At 44.2% G+C, this 14,452-nt stretch overlaps 1 protein-coding gene across 4 annotated transcripts in view; it reads right to left on the bottom strand.

Annotated features, from left to right (window-relative positions):
• Positions 1–10,633: 10,633 nt before the first annotated feature.
• gatad2b (GATA zinc finger domain containing 2B) overlaps positions 10,634–14,452 on the bottom strand; it is a 37,818-nt gene continuing 33,999 nt past the window's right edge. For all 4 annotated transcript variants that reach the window (XM_026155614.2, XM_026155616.2, XM_026155615.2 and 1 more), the window contains exons 8-11: positions 14,072–14,274; positions 13,374–13,478; positions 13,041–13,251; positions 10,634–12,285 (exon numbers count right to left, since the gene is read on the bottom strand). In XM_026155614.2, coding sequence (XP_026011399.1) covers positions 12,149–12,285; positions 13,041–13,251; positions 13,374–13,478; positions 14,072–14,274 — 656 coding nt within the window. In that variant the 3' untranslated portion in view covers positions 10,634–12,148. The remainder of the gene's footprint in view (positions 12,286–13,040; positions 13,252–13,373; positions 13,479–14,071; positions 14,275–14,452) is intronic.

Here is a 14,452-nt window from a genome sequence, read left to right as displayed (position 1 = left end):
GGCCAGAGCACTTGCCCCCTGTCTGACTGAATAAAGGCTAGCATTCACGAGCTGCGTGTTCACACCCACCCACCAAGACACTCACAAAATACCAGTAGCACAAGTACACAGACACACCCGCCGGTTTTCAGCAGATCGCTGTCTATTTCCTCATCCGCCCATTTGTTCTCTCAGCGGAGGCGGTGATTCACCACAGGAAGTTCAGTTTGCTTACTGAGCGAGTCTAGTCATGAGTGGGACATCATGATACAGTTGCCTCAAATAAACACTGATTGCTGAGGCTCTTCCAAAAAAGCATTGAACTGTAAAACCGGCCTCTTTAAAGCCTCCATTTATGATGCCTTCAATCCAGTTAAGGGGGCATAAAAACATTATTTCTCAAAATGTGACCAGGTGCACGATGGCGACAGTACAAAGGTTAACAGGACAAGTCATTAGGCCTTCTTATTGTTTTAGACAGGAATGATGTTCAAGCAGCTTCATCTTTTCCCAGTTTTCGATTTGGAAGTGTGACAACAGAAGAAGCTCTTAACTGAACAGAACTCGGCCTTTGTGAAGCCTGTTTCAGGAAAGGGAAATGTGCTTGTGCAAAGGCAGAGAAACAAAGAGAGAACTGACCACTAAAGGAGAAAAGTGGCTGAAAGACATTTCTTCACATAACAATTATTGCAGCGTCTGCCTTCCAGTATAAAGCCGCCTGGAGGCGACCGTGGTTGTGCTTTGCTGCTTTGCTGCTTTGCTGCTGCTGAACTGACACAAAAGTTGCTCCTCAGGAACTGGACGAGTTTCCTTCATTCTTTCTTTTCACAGTGTCAACCACAGGAGAAAAAAGTCCTCTCTGTTTCCCCCAAAACTTGAGGACTGATTGGCTGAAGCCTGTTGCTAAGTGTTCTGTGATTGGTTGGAGTCCTTGTTCATGCGTGGGGCATGCACACAGGGCATGTGGGCGTCTTCGGGAGGAATTTTGTTTTTCTCATGGCTCCTGGGCAGGACGGGGGGGACTTTCTGCTTCCTGCTGCTTGATCTGCTTTCAGTTTTGATATTTTAGTGGGTTTTTGCCAAACTTACTTTTAAATGGAAGCGAATAAGTGTTGAAAATGTTACAGGTTGTTCCCTTTCAGGGAACTCTGACTGTCAAAAAGTCACATGGGTTTAGTCAGCGGAGTCTTTAATATGGTGCAAGCACAGGTATGTAACTGTAAGTCACATGGTTAACCATGTATTCCTACAGTACTGTATTCTGCTTCATATCCGTGACCAGTTTGGAGTCACCAGTTAAACTGGCATTCATGCTTTTGGGTGGTGGGAGGAAGTCAGGGTCCCCAAAGGAAGACAACACAGAGGGCCCACCCACTGTCTGTCCTGGGAGGAGATACTCAGAAAACAAAGTCAGCAGTGATAACAGTGAACAAGGTCATCGCCATTACAACAGTTACTTTATTCATGCATATTCTAAAGAAACAGTGAGAAAGAATAAAAGCCTGGAAGCTGAACCAATGACAGTTTTCCTTGTTGAGCGTTTTGATCAGTAGCTATAGCGTTTGCAGCATTTCACTCACTGTGTGGGGAACAGCAATGTGCACAGACAGACTCGTCACCTTGACATCCACCTTAATCAGCCGTCTGCCACCTGCGTGCATGCTCGCACTGAAAAACAACAAGCAGGACAGAACATGAATCGGCAGATATTTTGAAAATACAGATAAAACCGCACAGACGTGAACACTTGTGTTTTTGGGGAGAGTGAGGAAGACATAAACTCTGAGGCCGGTGGAAACAAACCGACCGCAGGATCTTAACCTTCCCGGCTTGTGTTCCCGGCAGACGCTCCGCTCTTTACCAGCACCGATCAGCACGTTTTATGTGTGCAAGAACAGATTTGATCATTTCTGTGCTGAGCAATGTTTTCCAGAATAAACAGACTTTGGTCTGGGAACCTTTGTTTGGACTTCAAGCACATTCAAACAACTGTGAGCAGTTTGAAAAGATTTACTGACGGGCAGGAGAGAGGACGTTAGCAGTGACCAAAGTAAGGTGAATGTGTTTCGCTCCAGAGTGACTGAGAGCGTGCACACAGCTGTAGAGCAGGTAAGCCCTTTCATTGGCTGGAACAGGAGAAACAGACAGCAACAGATGGATGCCCCCCGAGTTATTATCAATGTTAATGTTTGTCTACGGTCTCTGTGGTTCATTATCAGCCCTGCTGCTTGTTCAGTCTCGTCCACTCTGTGTATCTTACATGGAGATGTTTGCCTTGTGAGGAGTCCGTGACAGTTTACGTTAAAAAAGTGAGGCAAATATTAGGATTAATTCATGAATCCTAATGAATTATTGTAGTGAGCAGCTGCATACGATAGATGTGGCTTAACTCTTTATTCTAGAGTATATTACAGTGATGGAGGAAGGCCTAACTGCGTATTGACTTGTGCACATGCAGACATTAAATCAACGTCCAGGTGTGTGTGCCACTCAGGCTCGACGAGGCTGACAATAAGGAAATGACTCGCTGGGAGATTTTCTGACGTTTGAAGGTTGTTAAAGTGTGACAACAGAGTTCAGTCCATAACAGACAAACACAGAGCAAATGTAGCTGAGCGATGTTACTGTTTCACTTAAGGGAGGCTGTGTGGTTTGAAGCACTTTGGAAGGTCGCACTGCACTATAGTTACACACTCGAGGTCGTCCACCTACCGTGTTCCCGTCCTTCAGGCAGATCTATATGTAAACACTCAGAGAACGTCATGTTCCACACGTTCCACACAGAGCCGGCCCCGCCCACCGTCACATCATGTACTCTATTAATGCAGCTGTTCTCCTTTTTTACAGGTCACATGATTGTGGTTGTGTTGTGTAATGACTGTTTGCGCTCTAGACAAAAGGGGAGTGAGATGCAGCTCGTTGTTTTCCTGCATGTGCACAAAGCCTGAAAGACTTCATCAACACGTTTAACTGGTAACAGTACGAGTTCAGTATGATGGCAGAAACAGATATGTGACACTTGTTTATTACCAACGGTTCCGTGTAAGCACAGGCATTTCTGCAAACATCCTTAAGTAAATACATGTCTGACAGCCTTATTTTTAGAAAAGTCTATTCAAACTATGCATCGCCGTTACAGGAACCTTCTGATACGCTCAAAGGAGGCAGGAGCAGGAGTCAGATAAGACTGTTAGCGAGCGCTCAGTAAATCTGCTCTGGGCTGGGAGCTGATTCTGTTAGCAGTGGTCTTATGACTTAAAGAGCCATAAAACCCACAGAGCGCTTTTTAGGATCAATGCTACAATAATATTTAATATTCAGGCAAAAACCATTTCTATTCTATTCTGCTTTGTTGCATGTTCCAGTAGATGGCATCTCAAATGCAGTATGGCAGACAGTCAACATGTCACGTTATGACACAGCGCAGAAACAATACTGTAACAGCTGCTCCAAATAATGTGTGTGTGTGTGTGTGTGTGTGTGTGTGTGTGTGTGTGTGTGTGTCCACCAGCCCTGATCCCTGCATGTACCGGTTCATTCAAAGCAGCTCACAGAGGATGGCTGTTTAGTCAACACTGAAAAATCAAGAAGTGACATCATGAAACAAGTTACAGTAAAAACACATTCGTCGGTGCTGAAATGGAGAGAGCTGGGTTCAGATTGAGTCCTGATCAGTCTGCTTCATTCTACTTTTCCTGGAGGCTCTTTCAAGCTCTCCAGATGGAAACTGTTTCGACACAGGTCAAATTTCAGCTGACCCGGGAAATGGTTTGTTGCTCCAGGCTGCCACCTAGTGGAGAGTACTGCATTGTGTACATGATATAAACGCTGGTTTAAGTATAGACCCCCTAATCCAGGGGTGGGGATCTCCAGGCCTCGAGGGCCGGTGTGCTTGATCCAACACAGCTGATTTAAACGGCTAAAGAATCAGAATCAGAGAGACTTTATTTATTTATCCCCAAGGGCCAATTAAGGTACAACGGAGCAGACGTTAAAGATAAGGGCATGGCATAAACAGGCCAAGAATGAGAACCTGGATGGTTCTGGAGGTGGTGACCACAGTATTCACAGAGGCCATGGTTTTGAGGCCCTGCCAGGCTGAGTGGAGGTCCCCTGTGGTGAATTTTTTTCCAACAGTGTTTTTATACTCCAGTTTAGCAGTTTTTAAGGGGCTCTTGACCTCCCTGTTGACCTCCTTTTTATCCAGAGCAGAGCCGGAAAAGAAAATCCTCTTTTTTTTTAAATTAAGGATTTCCTTGAGCTCCTTGGTGATCCAGGGTATGTTGTTGGGGTAGATGGAGACTGTTTTTGAGGAGATAATGATAACTTGAAAATTAATGAAAAGACCAGAGGAAAAGTGGTCGGGACAGATCGGCTGAAAACGCTGCCCAGAGCGTCGCTGAAGAAGAAGAAGAAGAAAGCTGAATGACGTTGACACTTTGAAGCAAATTGTTTCAACCTTTATTAAACATAGCTTGCAAGAGATAAATATTACAAAGTTATTTCCTCCAAAATTAGCTTATTTTTTTTCAATCAATGCATAATTGTCAATCAACTGGCAGTATTCAAACAGCATTATTTTCTTGACGTTTTTTTTGAAGACCGTTAAATATCAAGTATGTGCAAAAGGTCAGGATTGATGCAAGTAAAACAAAAATTAGTCTGATTAGTCTCTGGTCCGTTTTATCATTCGTTCCTACTTCCCAGATATTTAAAATTGTCAACACTATGCAAAAAGAAACAATGATTTTGCAGTTAAATCATTCCCTGCATTAGCAACAACAATTAATAGAAGATAAAGCCAAACAGTACAGTATCATACGTGTTGTATGCTGGTGTCGGCAGAAAAAGTGGTCACTGATTCAGGGCGAGCGCTTCTTTACGAAAAAGCTAAACAAACAAAAAGTTTCAACAGTTGTAAGAATCTGCGTCTTAGTGGTTCGTGTCGATCCGCTGTCTGCCTGCGTGTAACAAACCGGGGAGCAGTAATCGTTTCCATCAAAACACAGAAACGTAATTACGAGAGGTGGTTTCGCCAACGTGACGGCGTTCTGACAGTGAGGGCTAGGCCCACCGAGTCCGACCAATCAGAGTGTTTCCATCAACAAGTAATTTGAAGGTATCTAAAGTTTAATGCGTCGAAGTATTCAGACGGGAGTTTCAGACCATTCTGATCTGAACCAGTGAGCACTTCCCTGCAAACGCTAACTAGTTCAAAATAACAGCAAATGCAACCAGCAAGGCTGCTTCAAGAAGCAGAACGGGCGAAAGAAAAGGAATCCCAAACATTTTGCACATTTGTTACACAATAATACACAGTGATCACAAAACGAAATGACAAGCTTCACAATATTCATGGCTTTTTGTTTGCTTTTCTACACAATGTACAACCATTTAATTTCTTTTTTCAGTAACGGAGGAAAAATGCATATGTACAATAAGTCATTATCACTTAAAACCTAGCAAATATTGTGTCATTTATTTCATAGTCAATATTTTTTTTAACTGCGACAGAAAGAAAACAAACAAATCCTTAGAATAAAGAATGACTTGAAAATCTAAAAAGTGATGTTGAAAAGAACAAAGTTCAAATACAAAGATGTATAAATGCATCTGCAAAAAGAGAGACGGGAGCTTATTTTGTCATTTAAACTTTAGCTTTGCAGCTAAAGCAGATCGGACCAGGAGTTGGAGCAAAAATAGATTTCAGGTATCGTTTCGCTACATCCAATTTCAAACGTTGTCTCCCATTCAGCTCAGTCTTTATACACATAGTGCCAGCTCACAGCAGGGATCTTGGATCGCTCTCTGTGGACTGTTTGTCACTGGATCATTCTGTAGTAGTGACAGGCAGGTCTGGATTACTTGGACACAACCAGAACGCACAACAAAACAAACAAACAAACAAAAAAACCGCACAAACACTATACGCGTGTAGACGATGCAGGGCTTATTGGAGCTGAGCTTTGAACCACAGATGGATTCACACGGAGCTTCATCAGAGTCGACTCAGTACCGATACTCGCTTAGGATTCGTTCAGTAACACTGTAATAAAAGTTGACATTACTGTATCGTACAGCCTTTATGAGGCAGCGCGTTCACTGCAGGGCGACAGGCCTTAGACTGTTACAGCACCCACCTTCATATTTAAGCAAATTTGAGAAACTTACGAGAGTATCAGCCACAATCTGTGGATTTGAACACTGAAACTTCTATCCCTGTGTCAATAACAATATAACACACTTTGATTGTTAGTAGGCTATAAGATGCACATGTGAGAAAACAGCTGAATTAGGGAGAGGGGAAACTAACAGCTCTCAAACTGGGCATAAGAGGAAACACTGACCTTTCCATGGGTCATCATGTGAACTCCAACACTGTCCTGAGCTGTGAAGAAGCTCAGGACAGTGTTGCCTTCTCTACTGTCGTCTGACCATTCAAAGTGCTTTCAGATGCAAAACTCATGTTTTTGGATAGTTTTGCTTCCCACTGTGTTCAACACTCCTCTGTCATGATTTGGTGCTGCTCTCTTTATGGACCAAAAATCGTCCCGCGTGCAGCTTACAGGTGATTTTCTTGGCTGGTGGGCTCATTAAACAGGAGAAGACTACTGTGACCGACCTGCAAAGATTAGCTGATGAAGTGCTGACGTACTTTAGAGAGAAGCTCTTTTATCCATTTTCTTAAAACTGTATTTTTGGTCTTAACTGCTACCATCACTTCTCTGGCTCGTACATTCACATGTGCCTTTTACTTGAACACAGCAGTGCTTTAAGCTAAATGCCAATGTCAAGTTGCAATATGTGAATCATTTTTAAAAAGGAGCAGTTCATGTGGATTAGCAAACACTTTTCAATGAACTGAGTGTAGTTGTGCAGCTGCTCAGTCATAAACCAAAGGATCAGAGAAACAACTGTAATCTGTGACATTCAAACACCGTACACAAACCGAGGTAAACGTTTCTGTGAGAAACATCAGCTGGTACCCGAGAGCTGAAGAAATCCAACATGGCGGCCAGAGGTCGTGTCAGGTCATGCGGAGTCCTTTGCAACAGGTCAGCCATGTTTCACTACACGTTAGTCCAAGGTCTCTATCAATAATCTGAATCTGCCGGGATGCTGTCGCAGATCATCATCAGTAATCTGCATGCGTCAGACTCCTGGAGGGCCAGTGTGCTGTGAATAATACTGCACGTTAACTGAACACTGCTCGAAATAGCCGAGTGTTGTCACCAACAACACCAAAGACTTGACCTGAACACGTTCTCCTTGCGTAGATTATGAGAGGGTTCGACTGCAGTCTGAATGATGTGTTGGTCATATAACCTGCTGTCTGCACAGCCTCATTACAGTTATGAAGATTGCTCATGTTCCCTCCCAAACCTTCAACACCACCATCATACAGTTATTTCCAGAGGTTTTTGACCATGAAATTTTGCCTTTCACACAACGACAGTGGACTTGAAACCAAATCAACATGTGACAAAACCAGACTTTCTGGTTTAATTGACAGAAGTGTTGCATTGACTGTTGACTGACTGATTCTTCAAGGGTCAAAAGTAACTGGACAACTGACAGACAAGCAGATTCGTGGTCAGACTCCCTCATTGTTCCCTGACAAAGGAGAAAACAGATGTGGAATTAATGGTGAATGTTGAACTTGTACTTAGCTGATCATGGGAACTCTCAGCATGAAGGTGGTTACGCTCCATCAACCAGGACAGATGAGACATTTACAAAGAATATCTAAAAGAGCAGGTGGAGGCAGTGTTGTGGCATACGTATGTATGCCTGAAAACAACTTATTGGTGACGTGACAGAAGCATCAGGATGAATTCTGCAGTGTACAGGATCTCTCTGCTCAGATTTAGCCAAATGCTCCAAAACTGACTGGATGACACCTCAGTGCACATGGACAATGTCCCAAACATACTGCATGAGCAACCCTAGAGCTTTTCTGAGACAAAGAAATGGGACATTGATTGAGTATTGAGGCAAATCTGAAGGCAAACACACACAAAAAGCAGCTGAAGGCAGCTGGAGTAAATGGAATAACGGCCTGGCAGAGTATCACGATGGAGGAAACAGCTGGTGATGTCCGTGGGTTCGAGACTTCGGGCAGTCTTTGACAGCACAGGATTTCAGTGAAGTATTAAAAATAATCCGTACATTTAAAATTACAGCAGTCTGTCCAAATACTTTTGAGCCTCTGAAAGATGTAAAAAAGATTCAACAGGTGATGCAATATTTTTGTTTAAACCCTTTGAATTAAAACAAAGTCTGCATTTCAATAACACCTTGATTTCAAATCCACTGTGATGGTCCACTAAGGCAAGATAAGCAAAAAAGAAAGAAGAAGAAAAAGTTACGTTTATGGGAAAACGAGCTTTCTGCCTGCTGTCTGTAGGCAGCCAACCACAATCTAACACTGCTGGTTGTGACAGCTGTTGTTAGGTCTCAAACTAACTGTGATGAAGCAACTGTCCAACCTGTGTAAGACAGATTGGGTTTGGGCAGGTTTAGAGGTTTAGTCCGGAGCAAAACCATCGACGTCGTCATGAAAATACTTCAAATGGTTTGTGAAAACACACACTTGCATGATAAATAGATAAAAGTGGATTAACACCATCAGATGCTTAGTTCTGTTCATTTGACAGCACCGCAGTTTTCAACCCGTCTCATCTCCACAACTATGTTGGAAGAATAACATTTCCTGACACTTTGGAAACTGCACATTACTCTGCTGCAGCGTTGAGAGCTGCTCATGTAAAAGCCCAGTGACAGTTATGTCACCAACTTTCACCGTTTCTTATCCAGAGCACAGCGAAGATGGGCCTGGAACAGGCGAAGAGTCTGTTCGTAATAACATTGAACGATTGGTTCTTCTCACTAGTTTCACTCTCATGCCAAAAGTTCTCCATCTGAACGACGAGTGCTGTCACTTTAACCAATGGTAAACATTACCGATCCTGGGACTGAGATGGAATTTAGTTTGCAATAAGAACTCTCTAACTGATGTGCGACCAAAGAACAACAACAATGGATCATTTTACACAAACACAAAGGGGCAGCTGTAGCTCGGGAGCTCGAGCAGGAGGTCAACTACTAACCAGAGAGTCGGTGGTTCAATCCCTGGCTGCTCAGGTCAAACATCCTGGGGCAGGATACTGAGCCCGAGTTGTGCCCGATGCATCCATCACAGTACGAATGTTAGAGAGAAAACGCTTGAGCAAAAAGAGAAAAAGTGTTTGGGTGGATGAGGTTACGTTGTATAAAGCGCAGAGTGCTCAGGTACAGTAGCAAAGGGCTGCGTAAGAACCGGTCCATTACCAACGGCACACTTGCTGCAGTGATCTGTCACATGAGTGAGAGCGGGGTGCAGGCCTGACACTGGGCTCTGTAAGGGTTATGTGTCAGAATATGAGTGGAGTAACTCCATCTTCTAGATACATGTACAAACTGGGCACCAGTGAAATGAAAGCTGGGACTGAGGTCCAACATTTGCAGAGAGTAAATTAGGATTTAGTCATTTATCAACAAGTTGAGTGTCTCTTTCAGCTTTTCTCCAAACTTTATTCAGTGTGTTCGATAACTTCTTTGTGCATGTTTCAAAGGAGTAACAACTGGAGCATGACTGGAGGTGACACACCAGCAGCAGAGCAGGTGGCCTACTGATCGGAAGGTTGGTGGTTCGATCCCCGTCTGCTCCAGTCTGCACGCCAAATATCCTTGGGCAAGATGCTAACCCCAGGTTGCTCTCCGACGCGTCCATCGGAGTGTGAATGTGTGTGAATGTTAGTCAGACAGCGCTTGTGTGATTGGGTGAATCACCGAGTTGTGTAAAGCGCTTTGAGCGCTCAGATAGAGCAGAAAAGCGCTACCAGTCCATTTAGCACTGGTCATGCTAACATGCTAACTGAGCTGTTTCAACAAAGAGACGTTCCACACAAACCTGTTTTCATCGACTTCCTCCTGTTCATGTTGTCAACAACAGAACAAGTAGTGACAAATAACGCCATCAAGACCAACGTCAGCTCTGCTGTGACTTCAGTGAGCGCCCTCAGGGATAGAAGCAACATGTAGTCATCCTGTGGTGGCTTCAGGTAAGGCCTTTGTTAAGAAGCCCACAAAGTGTTCAGCTATGTCACCAACTTTGCCTTGCTTGTGTCATCACAGCTGACCAATAAGAGTGGAGTTGGAATTTTGGAAGGAGGGCTTTAAAGCGACAGAAACTCAAACGGAGCATTTGTAGAAGTGCAGGATCATAAAGTGTTTTTGAACATTAAAAGCATGTAAACATCTTTTGGGGATTATGAACATGAGCCTGTAAATAAAGCAAAACGAGAAACACAAAACACACCTCGGTGAAATCGGAGCGTCTCACCGGACTCTGGTTAGCCGTCAGCCAGCATCCAGACCGCAGCCACTCTTAACTCTTCTCCATACAAAAACATCGAATTTGAAATATGCACAGTGCTCCTCTGGAGAGGAAACGTGTGTGCAGAGCAGACACACGATGATTGAGCCATGCCTCTCCTTAAAAGATAAAATCCACGTCCTTTTTCTCTGAAGCTAGGTATCTATACATAATCCATACAGACATTTTAATAGTTTCTGTTTTATGTTGATTATTATCGTCTCCGGCAGCTGTACCTCTCAGGTACGCAACCATTTTATTAGGAGACGCCGCATAAAGTTTAAACAAACAAACAAAAAGGGATGAGGTAGGGATGGGAATAGTAGTTAGGGTTTGGGAATGGGTGTTGCACAACATTTAGAAAATAATCTAAAAACCAAAATATAAAAAGAAGAAGAACCCAGATTTGTAGTTACAGAGTCTGTGGTTTGGACGCACAAAATATGCTTCCACCTTTAGCTTTGAGGTCTTTTCGCTCTCTCAAAGAACACGCGATGCCACGAGGAACAGCGGGGTGAAAGGGTTCAGTCTGTGCATACTGAACAGCCGAAGGTTTGGGGTGGGGAGTATGGGTGAGGTGGTTTAGTAGGTCACTGGGAAATAGTGAAATGGGATGGGACCAACAGGTTTCTGTCTGAATGAAGAGCATCAGCAGCCCCAATACTTGGCAGGTACACAGACGACACACTCGGCCTGTCAGCTTCCGTCTCGCTGGAGCTTCGACTGACTGCTGGTCTCCTGAAGAGGCAGATGGTAAACTGCTGTGACTGTCCATCGTGATTAGTACAACTTAAGTATCATCCAGCATAAAAAAGTGTGTTACTGTTTCAATCTGAAATGAAGAACCTGATAAGAAGCTTTTCGTGAACGACGGTGGAAGCAAAGGAAAGATTATCCGAACGCCGATCACATAGGATTTTCTTTTGCTTTCGTCTGTCGCTCGCTTCCAGTTCATTAACTCTGTTGGTGGCAGAATCTCCGGCGCTGTCCTGAAACTTAACTTTAGCATATCAGAATTTTGGCTGTGTGTCGCTGTGAAGCAGGCCCTTTTAGGGAGATTGTACAGGTGTGGGTGCTCTGCTGCTCCCTCCTTCCCTCCCTCCAGCTTTTCCATTTTTAAAATGGGTTCTTCATCCTCTTTTCAAGAGCATGCAGAGCCTCAAACTGTCTGTTTTTGTACCCATCGGGATTTTCCACTGTTTCATCCAAGTCGAGACTATTTTACAAAGCTTGTAAGTTGCATAGCAACCAGAACGCATCATCTTGATCTTCTGTTACTAGCAACAATCACAGCTAAGCTGTAGGACAAATTATAAAGAAAAAAAAATCCTATATGACCTTGGCCTAAAGAAACCGACAACGACAGGCCGTCACTACCCAGAGTCAAAGATAAACAGCAGAAAAACAAACCATCAAAAGGAAAAAGCATAATGAGTAATAGTAACAGAAGCAAATATGGTAGTTGTGGGAATAATAATGCTACCACCAGTTATAATAAGGGGAATTATAATTCTTAAATAGACTGAAGAAGAAGGATTTTACTATATTAAGAGCATGTCAAATGCACTGGTCGTTTAGAGTCCTTGTCCAACTTGGTGGGGTTTTTATGGGTCAGTTTAAGGTAGGCACATGGACAGGCACTGCATGCGATGAGAGGTGAAGAGGAGAGGGTATCGACTGATTTAGGAGTGCTTCGGTATGGTTTAGGTATGAAGATGAAGGTGGCTTCAAGGGGCAAGAGCTGGACAGGGCTCATTTCTGTCCAGTGATCGACTGCGATATGGATCGAGGCGGGATCATGTCCAACAGGTACTCTCTCTGCCGGTCTGCTAAGCTGGAGCTCTTATGGGCTCCGACAGCCGCTGGGTTCAGATAGGCAATGTTTAACCCTGTGGAAGCAGAAGGACAACATTCAGAGAAGATGCACTTTGTAGAGTTTAAGGCTCAAACATTTGTAAGTGACCTTTTGTTTTGTTGCTATTGACATGAACTAGCCTTATTTTCTTATTTTATACGTTTACTAGAATTTTTTGAATGTAAAGAAACAGCAATAAAACTACATCGATACAGAGGTGGACACAGCGAAACATCTGCGTCCTCACCTTCTCCCGTTTGTTTGAATGATTGACCCCAGATAACCTTCTCTGGCATATTTGCCTCACTCTCATTCACATCCATGTAAACAAGACTGCACTCAGAGTTGTTCCCAGGCTTATATAATCCAACTGTCACATATTCTGCACCACCCTCACATACTCCTCTGTCTTCGTGCAGTATCAGTCGACCCCACCCCTCCACCCCCCAACACCCAATCATATGCTTTCTATAAAGCCACAGTGTAACTCGTCCTGACCTTCTGACTTGGTGATAGCCACGTCTCTGCTTAAGCTAATGTTAAAGACCTTGGTGGATGCTGATTTGAATGGCTGGTTGTCGCCTTCGCTCTACACCCCTGCAAAGTTTTATCAGAATTCATTCCATAGTTTCTGAGCTGTCGTGTTTACAGACAGAAAGACAAAACACAACGTCCTGGGTGGAGCTAATAAACCTACGAATGGCTGATGTTGACTAAGATGCACGGCAGGAAACAAAACACACACACGGACCCTCACCCATCAAGCAGAAAGGGCAAAGGTGTAGGTACCTGGGATGTTGTAGATCTGCCGACGGTTGTCATGCTGCAGTCTGTTACTGCTGCTGTTGCTGCCGCCTCCGCTGCCGCCACAATGCTTGGCACTGGTCATGCCCATGAGGCTGCTGGCCACAGAGAGCTGGGAGGCCTGGGCAAAGTTGGACAGGACCCCTCGTGCCGAGTTCGACAGCCCTTGCTGCAGGGAGGCCTGAGGCTGGGGAGCCTAAGAACCAGAGATTTGCTAGTTATTGCTTGAAGCACATTTGGTTTGGAATACATACACACGAGCACCATACATCTCCTTATTCCTTCCAAGTTAATAGTGGACTCTCTGCTGGAACATACCTGGCGGAGGGCATGATGTCGGATCATGGTGTCAGACTTGGAGGCGTTGGTAGGGACTGAGCTGGGAGAGAGAGCAGCCTGCTGCTGCAGCCTCTGTTCAATCTCCTAACAAGAGAACCACATTCAGGAGTCTTGTGCATTGGTGCCACCATGTACTTACATTCAACGACTCCACAATCACTACCAAATACCCCAGCTATGTTTGGGAGTTTAGGTGTGGTAACAAAGAGACTGCAAAGCAGGATTACATCTTATCTGAGTAACTTCAGCACTAATTCAGGGTTTTCAGTACTGAAAAGCTCTGGAGCACTTTTAACTTCCTTTTTAAAATCAGCTGCTCTGCTCACAGCAGACTTATTTATCCAGATGCTGCCAATGCCATCCCTGTGATGTGACCATGCAGTGAAAACCCTGGGTTAACCTAGCTAGCTGACACCAGCTTTTTAGGGTGAAGCCAGGTGAGGCTCTGCTGAGTCAGAACGACAACGTGCTCATTAGTGACTCGGATGTTTAAAAACATGAAAAGCAGTCCCAACTGTGTCCCTATTATTTATTTATCACTTTGCTACCAACACCAGACGACAACACTTTGTGTGGCTAGACAGTAAAATTGTGATAGCCACACAATCTCGTGACATAAACAAACTTAAGTGAGAGTAAGAATCAGCCAGCATGATGCAGGTACATAAGCTGCTAACCTGCTCCTGTTGTAAGGCCTTCACAAAGGCATTCTTCAGCCTGTTGGTATGCTCTGCCTTCAAAGCCTTTTTCTGATTGGATGTCATGCACTGCTCGCAGAGGATTCTCCCACTCTTCTCCTGCTTCCAGTGGGGGGTGAAGTCAGTTCTGCACTGGGCGCAGAAGAAAGGCTCCAGACGGGCCAGCGTCCCTCTGAGTTTACCTACAGACAGGACTCCGTTAACAACGACAGAGCTACAGCGACAGGCGGTGCTCGAGCAGACGCACACCCAGAATTTACTTTAAACCTTAACGTCATCACAGCACTCCTGACACAAACTGAAGGCACTTTGTTCTGCTCTTAGTGATTCAAGCACAGCTGAGCAGACAAGTGCCAGGTG

The sequence above is a fragment of the Astatotilapia calliptera genome, chromosome 22 (assembly GCF_964374335.1).
Source record: "Astatotilapia calliptera chromosome 22, fAstCal68.1, whole genome shotgun sequence".
Classification (NCBI taxonomy): Eukaryota; Metazoa; Chordata; class Actinopteri; order Cichliformes; family Cichlidae; genus Astatotilapia; species Astatotilapia calliptera.
Note: the sequence above shows the minus strand (reverse complement) of the source record. Positions and strands in the feature narration are given on the sequence as shown.